The sequence below is a fragment of the Mobula birostris genome, chromosome 4, assembly GCF_030028105.1.
Source record: "Mobula birostris isolate sMobBir1 chromosome 4, sMobBir1.hap1, whole genome shotgun sequence".
Classification (NCBI taxonomy): domain Eukaryota; kingdom Metazoa; phylum Chordata; class Chondrichthyes; order Myliobatiformes; family Myliobatidae; genus Mobula; species Mobula birostris.
The window spans coordinates 142,843,582-142,858,560 of NC_092373.1; the positions used below are offsets into that span (position 1 = coordinate 142,843,582).

Genomic DNA, 14,979 nt, shown 5'->3' on the forward strand with positions numbered 1-14,979 from the left:
CCTGTGCTTGGTTTTAAAGCTAGCAGTGATGATTCTGAAACTAATGGCTCCCCATGTGATGATGGCTCTGCGTGCTTCTGGTGTCATCATGCAGGCTACACCCTCTGTATGTGGTGCATCATTGCTCTGATAGCCTGAGTATATGATATTTATCCTGTTTCTCAGTCGAGTCTTTCCAGATGATGTCCATCTTGTCTCACTCAGTTCAAAAAATTGACTGTTTGTACCTTTTCATCACATTTGCTATGATGGTGGATTTTCCTCCCTGGTACATAGTTTTCACATTCCAATACCCAAGGTAGACATGGATATTGGTAACAAAAGAGGTGTCAGCAATGCTGGATCCTGATGACTTTCTCTACAGTGTGTCATGTGCTCACTCAATGATGAGCCTCTTTTTACGAAGTTGATGGTGTGGTTGGAGTTCATTAATGTTTCTGTAATCCATTGTATCTACTGTACAGGGAATTGGCCTATACAGTTTCACCAGAGTCCTTTTGGCCAGTCTTACTCGTTTCCACCTCTCACAATGGGTACATAGGGGTTGAACTTTGAGAGGTACCTAAGCAATACAGTACTATAAAACGGCATTAGTTCCTAATCGACGAAGCAACACTAACATGTTCTTTCGATTGACTATAAGTAAACAATATCAGCGCAGACACCCAGTGTAGGTAGTGGACTGCCTACAAACAATGCTTTCGATGCCCGCATCCTCCAAATTTTCTTTTTCATTGTAACATTCAAGATGATTATCAGTACCTTCAAATTCTTCATAGTTCCTAGCTGTTGAATTTGTGAAATTGTTTCATTTTCACTCTCAACCACTTCTGGCATCTCCAAGCCTGAATGTTTGAAACTGCAATGAGCAATACAGTTCTGAATTGTCCTACTGTTTATTACTCACCAACTGTCAGTAACAAAACTCACTGGCTTTTGAACACAAACACGCAAGTGACACTGTTTAAAAACTGTTCCCTCTAAGCACAGTGTAGTGTGTAATGGCCACATGACGTGTACACAATTGACGCTACTTAGAAAATGTTTGGCTACAGTCTCCTACCCCAATTAAGCAGCATAGTGTCCCAAATAAACAAAGGGAATCCCAGCTATTTTCTCGATTTGTTTTTGTCTCTAAGAGTTGTCCCAAATATGCGGTGACCTTGATTAACCACTGCAACACACATAAAAGTTGCTGGTGAACGCAGCAGGCCAGGCAGCATCTCTAGGAAGAGGTGCAGTCGATGTTTCAGGCCGAGACCCTTCTTCAGGACTAACTGAAGGAAGAATGAGTAAGGGATTTGAAAGTTGGAGGGGGAAGGGGAGATCCAAAATGATAGGAGAAGACAGGAGGGGGAGGGATGGAGCCAAGAGCTGGACAGGTGATAGGCAAAAGGGATACGAGAGGATCATGGGACAGGAGGTCTGGGAAGAAAGACGGGGGGGTGCGGACCCAGAGGATGGGCAAGGGGTATAGTCAGAGGGACAGAGGGAGAAAAAGGAGAGTGAGAGAAAGAATGTGTGTATAAAAATAAGTAACAGCTGGGGTACGAGGGGGAGGTGGGGCATTAGCGGAAGTTAGAAAAGTCGATGTTCATGCCATCAGGTTGGAGGCTACCCAGATGGAATATGAGGTGTTGTTCCTCCAACCTGAGTGTGGCTTCATCTTTGCAGTAGAGGAGGCCGTGGATAGACATGTCAGAATGGGAATGGGATGTGGAATTAAAATGTGTGGCCACTGGGAGATCCTGCTTTCTCTGGCGGACGGAGCATAGGTGTTCAGCAAAGCGGTCTCCCAGTCTGCATCGGGTCTCGCCAATATATAAAAGGCCACATCGGGAGCACCGGACGCAGTATATCACCCCAGCCGACTCAGGTTGTCTTTCTCCCTGGACCTCCTGTCCCATGATCCTCTCGTATCCCTTTTGCCTATCACTTGTCCAGCTCTTGGCTCCATCCCTCCCCCTCCTGTCTTCTCCTATCATTTTGGATCTCCCCCTCCCCCTCCCACTTTCAAATCCCTTACTCACTCTTCCTTCAGTTAGTCCTGATGAAGGATCTCGGCCTGAAACGTCGACTGTACCTCTTCCTAGAGATGCTGCCTGGCCTGCTGCATTCACCAGCAACTTTTATGTGTGTTGCTTGAATTTCCAGCATCTGCAGAATTCCTGTTGTTTTTGATTAACCACTGGCCCAATTAACTGGAATCCACTGTAAATGGCTTATCACTTCATATATTGGCTTTAATCGTGAAGGGATGAAGTACAAAAATAAGGAATTCTTGCTGGAATTTTATGTGGATTGCTGTCTGCAGTTTTACTTTCTGTGTTTAAGATGTAAATGCAGCTTGGATTCAGCAGATTTATACTCGAGAGGAGTAGTTTGACCTCTGAGAAGAGGTGAACTCTTTGATAGCTTAAAAGGGTAGGTAAAATGCTATTTTCTCAGGCTGGGGAATGGAACTATAGTGCTTGGACTCATTTTAAGTATGTGTTCTTTTAGGATTGATTTTTTAAAAATCTCAGAATAGGAGTAGTTCATTCGGCATTGAGCATGCTCTGCCATTCAATATGACACCTTTGACTTTAACTTTGCCACAAACATGCAAGAATTAAATGTCAAGAGAGAAGTCTTGAAAACTGTAACAGTTACGCAGTTTAGTCTGGACAGTACTGCCTTTAATGCTTCTGCTCAACAGTTTTGACTTCATGGTACCTCACACAGTGGAGAAGAACATTGATGATAAATTGCTGAATATATTCAAAACTGAATTATTTGAGCAATTTCTTTTGGAGACATTAAGGAAATCAAGGGAGAGAAGACATGGGTGGGAAGGTAAATTTGAGATAGAGGATCCGTCAGGAATTACTGAATAGTAGAGTAAACTTAAGAGATCAAAAGGTCCACTATATTTGTTATTGGAATGATCTCAACTGAAAAACACTTCACTGATTTTGAAACACCAAGAGACGTCCTGAAGTATAAAGACAAAAAAAATTCTGCAGATGCTGGAAATTCAAGCAATACACATGAAAAGCTGGAGGAACTCAGCAGGCCAGGCAGCATCAGGACACAGTGAAGGGCTTTGGCCTGAAACGTCGACTATTTACTCTTTTCCATAGATGCTGCCTGGCCTGCTGAATTCCTCCAGCATTTTGTGTGTGATGCCCTAGAAGATATGTTTGATTGTCATTGTAAAGTCCCTTATGTAAATACATATTTTTAAAACTACTGATTATTTCCTCTAGAAACTTTCTTTTTTGTTCTCTTACAGTTCACCATGAGTGATGTTAGATTTAAAGAGGCAAAAAAGATTGTGGGATAAAATATTCGTATCACATTTCAAGAGCACAAAATACGAATTTCCAGCAGAAACACTGATCTTGCATATCTATCCTGTAGTGGGCTTCACCTTTTTGGCAGTGAAGGTTATTTATCAAAATGACAATCTTCAAAAGATGTAAAGTGGCTCTGTCCACCAGAGAAAGCGGGATCATCCAGTGGCCACATATTTTAATTCCACGTCCCACTCCCATTCTGATATGTCCATCCATGGCCTCCTCTACTGTCAAGATGAAGCCACACTCAGGTTGGAGGAACAACACCTTATATTCCGTCTGGGTAGCGTCCAACCTGATGGCATGATCATTGACTTCTCTAACTTCCATTAATGCCCCTCCTCCCCTTCTCACCCCATTCCTTATTTTTTTATTTTTTTATTTTTCCCCTTTCTTTCTCTCTCTCTCTTTTCTCCCTCTGTCCCTCTCACTATATCTTCCCCTGGTGCTCCCCTCACTCTTTCTTTCTCCCTAGGCCTCCCGTCCCATGATCCTCCCGCTTCTTCAGCTCTGTATCCCTTTTGCCAATTAAATTTCCAGCTCTTAGCTCCATCCCTCCCCCTCCTGTCTTGTCCTATCATTTCAGATCTCCCCCTCCCCCTCCCGCTTTCAAATCTCTTACTATCTCTTCTTTCAGTTAGTCCTGACGAAGGGTCTTGGCCTGAAACATTGACAGTATCTCTTCCTATAGATGCTGCCTGGCCTGCTGCGTTCACCAGCATTCTGTGTGTGTTGCTTGAATTTCCACCATCTACACATTTCCTCGTGTTGAAGTAGATATTTAATTTGGGGTTATATTTAATTAATGGATTTAATTTATATTTAATATACTTAATTTGGAAGATTATATTATCTAAAATGAAAGAGATTCTCACTATTTTTTAGTGTGCTGATTTTCAGTGTAGTATATAATTGAGTTGTGCCGAACAGGAAATTGCCAGGCTTGTTTGCTGTTCTCATTTGTGGAATGAAATAATTGATAGGAAACAACATGTCTGGGAATTGCCTTGTAAATTGCTGCACAATGTCTGTTAGAACTGCAAATAAGGCAGGGAGAAGCTGATCAAAAGCTTAGATGAAATATTTGCTTTGAGAATGCACCGAATGTCTTTGAAATTATTTCTAAACAATGATTATTTAATCTGTAGATGGATTCCTTCAAAATGGGTCAAGATTTTGTAAAGAACTCCCCATCCAGTTTGGACAACTGGCAACACTTTGACTTTGCCACAAACATACAAGAATTAAATGTCAAGAGAGAAGTTTTGAAAACTGCGACAGTTACTCAGTTTAGTCCAGACAGTGCTGCCTTCAGTGCTTCTGCTCAACAGTTTTGGCTTCAGGGTACCTCACACAGTGGCTGTCAGAGTCACAGAAGCCCTTCAACAAACACTAGCAAGCTCTTATCCTCTGTAAAATATGAACCTTCAAAGAGAGAAAAGAGGAAGACCTCCTTAGAACGGGAGTCTATTCTTTTCATGAAAGGAGTCATGGATGAATGTACACATGTGGGAAATTTCTCAGGTATTTTAAAACATCTGATTCAAATTAATGTCAGAAGTTCTGAACCTGAGTAATGCATTGAAATTGTATATGGTTTCATTAATAAATTAGAAATGCAGACAATTTCCTTATGGCTTAGTTGTTAAATTCATCATGTGGTTACCTGATCTCTGCTGACTCAGCACTTACCATTTTACAATTGTTATCTGTATCCGAATGGGAAGGAAAAAAAGCTGTATGCAAGCTCAGTTGCTGATATGTATCTGGTTAACCCTGCAAAGAGTGTTTTTTTTCATTTTGAGGTTACCTGGCATTAGTTCTACATGTAATGAATTCTTTGGCGGAATATCAAGTTTTTAAGTCTGATAACCTTTCTATTTAAATACTGAACCATTATCATTGGTCCACATTAATTACTCCTATTTGAACTTTGGCAGTTTTACCTTGTCTCTCTTATTTAAAGCAGTAGACACATTGTTGTCTGGTGTTTGAACTATCATTGAAGTCACGGGAATACTCTAATTTATTAGCTGATACTGTTTTTATTTGCATTGCAAACTCAATTACATTTTGGAGTGCTGTATGAGGAGTGGTTAGGTCAACTATGATTGTAGCGTAGTAGAATTGTAGGATTGTAAAAGAATGAGAGGAATCTAGTTCAAACTCACAAATTTTGGCAGAGCTAGAGAGATTCAATGTGAAATTTAGCTGTAAGACCACGGAGCTATAGAGGCATGTTGCTGAATATGAAAGAAGCAAATCCATTTCTGGGCACAAAGACATCTTCGGGATATGGGCAGATAACTTATGATTGATCATGAATAATCATCTTTCACAACACCATATTTGTGCTATGTCAAGGAGCAGACTTAAAGTGCTGAATGGCCTTTTATTGCTCCTTGATTCTCAGTTTCTGTTTTTCTAATGAGGGCAAGCATGAAGTAATAAACCTGGACAAAATAACATTGGGTACGATCCTAGATACTTTACTAGCCAAGGTAGAAATAGATCGAATGAATGTGTAGAAATTTGGAAAAATGGCTTTAAAAGTAGGGGAGCATGAGGTCATACACTTCGGCTGCAGGAATTGAAAGACAAGTTATTATCTAAATGGAGAGAGACTGCAAATGAGTGGAATGTAGAGGGATCTAGATGTTCTTGTGTATGAAACACAAAAAGTTAGCGTGCAGGTGCAGTATGTAATGGCATTTATTATTAGGGAATTGAAGTTTAAAGATATTGTATTGTTAAAATTGCACAGGTGATGCCATATCTGGAGTACTGTGCAGAGCTTCAGTATTTTTATTTATAAGAGATATGCTGACATTGAAGAAATCCATAAATGAGTCACTTGGCTAATTTCTGTGTTAAGGAGGTCTGTTTGCTATCATGAATGCCTTTTTAAAAAAAAATTCAATCTCTATTCTTTGTTATTTAGAAGAATGGAGAAAGATCTTATTAGAACATGTAATATCCTGGTGAATCATTGGTGGGAAAGTTTTGAACAAGCAACACAGTTAAAAGATGAGGCAGTCTTTTAAAAATGAGGTGTATAGTAATTTCTTCTTGCAGAGCATACCAATACTCTTATATTTTCTACCCTAGAAGTATGTGGAGGCTAGCTCATTAAAGTTATTTAAAGAGGAGATGAATGCGTTTTGATATCAGGCCATGTGGTCCAAGAGTGGACACTAACTGTTGATAAAACAGACTTGTGTCTTTTAATAGCAAAAATTAGATAAATGTTTTAAGTAGAAACCATTACTTTGCAAGGAGCAATGCATTCTACAGTTTCATTTAAGTGAATTATATCAATTAGCATCTGATGGGTCTGGATTGCTAGCTGAAAGTACCTTTTTTTAGAAACTTTAACTAACAGTTCTTTGATTTAAATTGTAGTGCCAGTAGACCCTAGTCTAATCATAGTGGTACAAGCAAAAGAAGATGCTTACGTTCCTCGAGCTGGAGTACGGAGCCTTAATGAAATCTGGCCTGGGTGTGAAATCAGATACTTGGAAGGGGGTCACATTAGTGCCTACCTCTTCAAGCAAGGCCTCTTCAGGTAAAAGTAGTGATTAATTACCAAAATTGCAATTTCCAGTATTTTCAGTTAAAAAAAGAAATTTTTGAGACTTGCAGTTTCTTTCTGTACTAATTGCTTGACCTTAGTTCAGGAAGGAGATGAGTACCTTCCCTCACCTGATTTTTCTATTTTTTTTTATCTCTATTTGTATTCCAGTTTTCTCTGCAGATAAGATCATGGAGGCTAATTGAAGTCTTTGGTTGGCATGGGTGAATGACAAATTTATTTGAGGAAAATTGTTTGAGTATTACTCTTGTAGAACTCTGAGGTATCTGCCAAGTGTATTTTTAATTGGTTTTCAAAAAATATATTTACAATATTATTGTATCTTTTCATTGTATACTTCAGTGGTACATTTAGTCGTAACTCAGTCTTGCCGGCCTTGCAATAAGACGGTTGATGATTAATAAAAACAAAATGCTGAAAATAATCAGCAGTGTAAGCAGCCTCAGTGGAAAGAGAAATAATTTTTTTTACAGAATATTTTTACAAAAATCAGTAAGTGAAAATCACCAGAAATGCGCTGAATTAAAAGAGGAAATTGAAAGACTGTGGAAAGTGAATAAGGTATACATTGTTCCGATAGTAATATCTACAACTGATGTCATCCCAAAGGTACTACACAATAGCATTAAACAATTAGGGCTACATAGTAATATCTACGTAAATGTTCAGAAAGCCACAATACTAAATATCATTAGATTAGTCCGAAAGTTCCTAGCAATTGACAAATGAGCATGCTTGGCTATGTCCATACCTCAGGTTTTACCAGTTTGAGCTGAGAGAAAAATATAACAATAATAAATAAATAAGCAATAAACTTTGAGAACATGAGATGAGGAGTCCTTGAAAGTGAATCCAAAGGTTGTGACCATAGACTTTAAATGGAACCGTTTGGACTAATAGAACCAGCGACTTATCAGTAAAGCAAAACCAACCAAATTCCTCCTATTTTATATCTTCCCATGGACCTATAATTTCCTTTGCTTCATTTGCATTCATTCAAAAAATGCCTTGCCTTTTTCCTAAGCAAAAAATTTTTTGCCCCAATGCTTTCTTCATAAAAACATTTATGCTCCTCGTTTATGGCTCTGTATAGCTCTTTTATCAGCTGGAGAAAATAACCTTTCCCCAGAGAAACACCTTTTTTGTTACATAACCCTACCAATAAGGAAGGCAGTCTGATTAATGCGTTTTGAGATCAGAGTCAATGCATAGAGCATGTAATTTTAAAATATATTTTTACTTGATGTGTAAAAAGTGATTTGTGTTCATTTCTATTTGCATTAATGTGTGTTATAACTTACAAAATTTATGAAATGTTTGGAATTTCTGTAATTGTGATAATTAGGGATTGGTTTAGAGTTTTAATCCAGTAAGTATTCACCATTTTTGTTTTATTCTTTGTGGAACATACACAACGACGTGGAAAACAATCCAATCCAGTTAATTACTGGACAAATTAGTTTATTCTCAGCTATCAGCGATAATATCTTTGACAGTGTATCATGTGGCACTACCTCACCAGTAATCTGTTCGTCATGGCCTGTGCTGGGATTCTTCAGGGCCACATAGCTTCAGACCACATCTACCTGAGAGTGATTGTCCTTCACATCAAGGCAATGTTTAATTGAGTGTACCATCAGGAGCTCTGGTGAAACAATTCAACAGTTATCAAGGAGTAAACTTTTTTATGACTGGAACTTAAAAGAAGTGGATAAGATTTTGGAAGGTTAATTTTCATACCCAGGGCCCACTGCAGGAGTTCCACAGGCTAGCATCCTGGGCCAACCATCTTCATTTGTATTGTGAATAACCTTCCTGCCATCAAAATGGCAAAGTGTTCATTTCAATTTGTAGCTCCTAAGTGTGTGAAATATTACATGCTTGCATGCTCCCTAGACAGCATTTGGGCATGGGCTAATAAGTGGCAGGTAACATTCATGTCACAAAATCCCAGCAAGTGATCAATATAAGACTTTGATATTATCCTTGACATTTAGTGGTATTGCCATTGGTGAGGCTCAAAAATCCTGGTAGTCACCAATGATCCAATAGAACAACCATCTAAAACTACAATTACAAATGCAATGCAGACTGGTATGTGATATCTTCAGACACCTCTGCCTTTGTACCATGTACAAAACATAAGAAGGGGGTGTCATAGAATACTCTCCACTCATCTGAATGAATGCAATTCAACCTACACTCAAGTTCAAAATTGTCTGTGATTTAATTGGTTGTCTGCCCACCACCATGAACCATAATTTCTTGTACCACTAGTATACAGTGACTGCATTGTGTACCAACTACAATGTGCACTGCCTAGGTTGATCAGATTGCATGCTTCAGACCAACAAAGGCAAGGGCTTTGGAGATTTTGTAGAGGAGCATTAATGTCTACGTATCCAAGACCCATGCTATTCTGATGTGGAAGAGTAGTACTTATTCCTTCATGTCACTGGGCCTAATTTCTTGCGACCGTATCCCAACAACAGGACTGCAGTGATTCAAGAAGATGGCCGACACCACCGTCGCAGTAGTAGTAGGAACATACAATAAATGCTTACGACGTAGAAATGACCTGGTCCGAATACTTTAATTAGTAAAGGGGAGGCTGTATATAATGCTTATGGTTGAGAGGGAAAATAAATCTGCTTTGATGGACTGGTGGCAGAGTGGACTTACTAGGCTGAATGGCCTGATGTTGCTCTTATGTCTATGGTCTTGTATAGTATGAAGAAAGTTGCTATGGTATAGTTATTCAAAATTCACCATTTCTTTTGTTTACAGACGAGCTATTTATGATGCATTTGAACGATTCCTTCAGAAGTACTCCATCTAGCACAAGTTTTAATCAACCTGTGGTTTTCATTTGTGGCTGATGTCACTACACAGAGTCCTGATCACTGTTACAAGGAATATTATTTATCAAGAAACTTCACACTGAAGACAGGGAGCATAATCATCTTCTATTAGTTGGAAGTTACTTAGTGAAAGTGAAACAAAAGGACTGTATACAACCTAATGCCATTATTATTGGTATCACATTGCAAAATTTTTTGGAACTCAGTAACTCTATTCATCATTGGTGCAACCCTGTCACGAGATGAGATTTTACATCTTACCAGTAAGTTTTAGTAGATGTATGGAAGAGTGCTAGACTTTATTTTTTTTATAAATATCAACTTCAGGGACACATGTGTACAAGAAAATACAAATGAAGAAACAAACATGTACTTCCAAACTGACTTGAACAGAAGTATTAGTAATGTGCGTAATACCATATAAAAGGGAAGAATATGGTGCTACTTTGAGTTATATTGTGCCTACAGAAACTACAAATCTTGGAAGTCACAATCCACTTCTAGCAAAATAATGTTTATTTAATGAAGAAATTGCAAATATCTAACATAAACTGGAAAAAGTAATTGACTCTTCAATGTTAAATCTGTTTTCCTGAATCTACACTGAAATTAAGATGTCACAGTTATGTAGCAATGATAATTGACTAACTATAGGATTCAGTGTTTGAAAATTGATTTTTGGTTTAAATTTTAGTGTAGATTGGAGAAATTGTAACTAAAAATTATTAAAGCAGCTCAATGTCATATGTGAACTTTATAATTAAATTTAAATGCAGTATTTATGATTTTCATTAATAAAATTCATAAAAGTTTGTCTGCTTCCTTTGTTTCAGGCAATGAAAGTGAGGAATATTTTAATACATTGCCATACAAGTTCATAGAAATCAAAGTATATGGGAAATATTCATTGAACAAAACTGGAGAGGTACTTTCTGGATGTCCATTGCAAGGGAAAAAAAATCATTGCTTTACATGATGTCTTTTTCCTGTATATACATCTATCACATAGAAACTTTAAATTCCATTACATCCAGGAGATTATGTAATCCCCTACTTACTTTTAAGACTTGACTTAGTCTAAGTAGCAGAAATATTCTTCAGAATTCTGATATTAATACTTTTGTTATTTTAGAATTAACATTATTACTGTATAATTTCTGACCTTTAATAGAATTATAAAGCTTCAATGTTGTGCTATTGCTGCTTAACTAAATATACATAATCATTTACATTGACTGTTCAAAGCTCTTGATACACTTACTTTAGTTATTCAACACAACATTGAACAATTTCTTAAATGGGAGATCTAAAATTATTCTTAACTCTAATTACCATTATAAGAAACATTTATAAATGTATAGTAGTATGTTAGAGAGCTTAGTACAGTATGCTTCACAATTTAACAGATGTGGTTAGTTAGACTCAATGAGACATTCTGCATTTCATTCTGTAAAGACAAGGATTTCCAAACCATTGACGTCAGTGGTGATGGTGGGTTATGGGTGATGCATTCCATTATTTGACATTCATTTGGCACTTCATGGTAATCAAAGTTTCTGCAAAGCGTTTAAGTCATCTTTAATATTTTCACGTTTTTCCAGCTGAACTTCATAAGATTAAATTCCATCTACTCCAATGATAATTACGTCAGACTAAACCAGACTGATCAGCATATTGATGATTTATTATTTGAACATCTATATGTTGATTGTGTCAGCCAGGGCCTTGCTGGCAAACTTTCAATGAGGTCTTGTTTGCCATTTCCTTAGTACTGCAATTGTCATATTTTTGTGACCAGTCTTCTAATATCTTCACTCTGATGTCTGTTTATATCTATGTCCACTTCCAATTTTATCCAAAAATGAGTTTTTTTTTTCTTCTTCAACTAATCTAAGCTCTGTAATTCTTTATCTAAAGGCTGCTCATTCATTTCCATTGTTTTCTGTATTCCAAGCCTTCTCATTCAGTTCTGAAGGCCCACTTTTCCATCATTTATAACCGTATATTTTCAGATATTATGTCCGACAGTAATAGTTATTGTGTGCTGTCTTGTATTACATCAATTGACAATAATAAAAGGTTTGCAAATAAATATGAGTAAGGTAATAAAACTGAACCCTGAGAATAGACATGTAATTTTCTGTGCGTGTGCAACCGAGAAATTATATACAATGAACATTTAAGTTAAACTAAAGTTTCCTATCAGTTTCATTAGGAATTAAAATGGTGAAAACCAGATTCAAATTAATGTAAGCAAAATACCAGATTCATAAATATGAAAATAGTTTAATCTCATTTCAACTATTTGTGCCCACAACTTAAGAACCTACAATTGAGAAAGTTTTATTTTACTGCCAGCTAAAAAAACTGCCATTTAACACTTTTCCTGTTGCACTAATTGGGTTTTAATTGTGCATCACAATACTACAATCCAATATTTACAGTGAACCACCAGCTATTAGGAAGGAAGCCAAAGTTTTGTTGAAAGTTCAGTTTTAATGCAAGTATCTGGCAGGTGGGCAAACAGAGATGTTTTTACACTGTAATCATAAAAGAAAAAAATGTTTGGATTTATGTGGTACTTTTTACATGTTCAAGAGGTCAGAACTCTACAACATTTAGACACTTCAGAAATGCAGACATTGTTTTAGACAATGGAACGTGATTATGAGGGTCTCTGAGTATAAAGGGTGTTCCATCTATTCCCACTTAGGAATACATTGTATAAGATTTATTTACCTTGCAAACATGTCTCCGGTTCACAAAATCCATCTTCAACACCTTATCTGATACCCTGGTAAGGTAATTGTTTAGATATTGACTGGTACTATGGAAAGCATATTCTGATTAAACCTGTCTGAGGAGCCTGAATATCAATTGTCTCCTATCCTCAAAGCCATGCTTGCCACTTCTGAAAATATGCTTAACAGGAGCTTCTGCATCTATTCTCAGATGTTCTATCTCTTGCAGTTGGCAGGTGATGTGAGGTGGAATTGGGAAATTACCTAAAGGAGTGAAGCAGGAAAGTGAGTGGAGAAAGGGAATGGAAAGAGGATTGGAAATTGGATAGGGAGAGGTGAAGAGTAGAGAGAAGAGGTGGAGCAGAAGGTGAAGAGCATAGGCACTCAGGAGCAGAGAAGACAGGATTAGTGGAGAGGGCTTTTGGGATTTCAGATTTAAGAAGTACATGTGGAAGAGGTAATCAAAGTACAGAAGAAAAAGTATAAAGAAAAAAATGACCATTATATCTGAACAAAGTAGTTGAACTGTATTGGTTAAGTTGCATGTGTACCTGTTACCATTCTTTTATCCATCTCCTGATGCTGGTTTGAGCAATGTCCATGCATTGGTAATAAATTGAGGCTGAATCCATCCTTAAACTCATATCCATGGTGTATATACATAATTATTTGTCATTTGTCGTGCAGCTATTACGTAATTAATCTTCCAAAGAATATAAAATCAACCTATTAAGGCTTTCATAAATATGTAAAATTGAAAAGGTATATTAAAGTTAATGTGGTTTCCTTTGAGTTATTTTGTGGAATATGGAGAAATTAAACAAAAAACAATTGTGATTGGCTTCATGGAAGACGAAGTCCTCCCAAACGTAGCAGAGAACAATAGTCCTAAACTGAATAAGAAGGTGGGAAAAAATAATGGAACTGAAAGCTCATAAACTCCTAGTTCCTATTGATTCACAGCCTGGATCATGAAAAGGATAGTTATGGAGATGTTCAATGCATTGGTTGTCAACTTCCCAAATTCCATGGATTTCAGAAGAAGTCCCACAAATTATAAAGCTCACCATTTAAGAACAGAGGGAGAGAGAAACCAAGAGTTACTATGTGGAGTACTTCGCCATGTCTTCAACCTAACTCTGAGGCTCCGGAGGGTTCCTGTGCTGTGGAAGACGTCCTGCCTCGTCCCTGTGCCGAAGACGCCATGCCACAGTGGCCTCAATGACTACAGACCAGTGGCATTGACCTCCCACATCATGAAGACCCTGGAGAGACTGGTTCTGGAGCTGCTCTGGCCTATGGTCAGGCCACACTTAGATCCCCTACAGTTTGCCTACCAGCCCTGATTAGGAGTTGAGGATGCCATCATCTACCTGCTGAACCGTGTCTACGCCCACCTGGACAAGCCAGCGAGCACTGTGAGGGTCATGTTTTTTGACTTCTCCAGTGCGTTCAACACCATCCGCCCTGCTCTGCTGGGGGAGAAGCTGACAGCGATGCAGGTGGATGCTTTCCTGGTGTCATGGATTCTTGATTACCTGACTGGCAGACCACAGTACGTGTGCTTGCAACACTGTGTGTCCGACAGAGTGATCAGCAACACTGGGGCTCCACAGGGGACTGTCTTGTCTCCCTTTCTCTTCACCACTTACACCTCGGACTTCAACTACTGCACAGAGTCTTGTCATCTTCAGAAGTTTTCTGATGACTCTGCCATGACTGGATGCATCAGCAAGGGAGATGAAGCTGAGTACAGGGCTACGGTAGGAAACTTGGTCACATGGTGTGAGCAGAATTATCTGCAGCTTAATGTGAAAAAGACTAAGTAGCTGGTGGTAGACCTGAGGAGAGCTAAGGTACCGGTGACCCCTGTTTCCATCCAGGGGGTCAGTGTGGACATGGTGGAGGATTACAAATACCTGGGGATACGAATTGACAATAAACTGGGCTGGTCAAAGAACACTGACGCTGTCTACAAGAAGGGTCAGAGCCGTCTTTATTTCCTGAGGAGACTGAGGTCCTTTAACATCTGCCGGATGATGCTGAGGATGTTCTGCGGGTCTGTAGTGGCCAGTGCGATCATGTTAGCTGTTATGTGCTGGGGCAACAGGCTGAGGGTAGCAGACAATATCAGAATCAACAAACTCATTCGTAAGGCCAGTGATGTTGTGGGGATGGAACTGGACTCTCTGATGATGGTGTTTAAAAAGAGGATGCTGTTCAAGTTGCATGCCATCTTGGACAATGTCTCCCATCCACTACATAATGTACTGGTTGGGCACAGGAGTACATTCAGCCAGAGACTCATTCCACCGAGATGCAACACTGAGCATCATAGGAAGTCATTCCTGCCTGTGGCCATCAAACTTTACAACTCCTCCCTTGGAGGGTCAGACACCCTGAGCCAAGAGGCTGGTCTTGGACTTAGTTCCTGGCAAAATTTACAT

The 14,979-nt window shown here is 38.6% G+C and overlaps 1 protein-coding gene across 1 annotated transcript in view; it reads left to right on the forward strand.

Annotated features, from left to right (window-relative positions):
* The window catches only part of abhd18 (abhydrolase domain containing 18), a 58,499-nt gene extending 47,937 nt beyond the window's left edge, over positions 1-10,562 (forward strand). Inside the window, exons 12-14 of the mRNA XM_072256153.1 lie at positions 4,487-4,862; positions 6,741-6,903; positions 9,718-10,562. Of these exons, the coding sequence (XP_072112254.1) occupies positions 4,487-4,862; positions 6,741-6,903; positions 9,718-9,769 (591 nt within the window). The 3' untranslated portion in view covers positions 9,770-10,562. The remainder of the gene's footprint in view (positions 1-4,486; positions 4,863-6,740; positions 6,904-9,717) is intronic.
* The last annotated feature ends 4,417 nt before the right edge of the window (positions 10,563-14,979 follow it).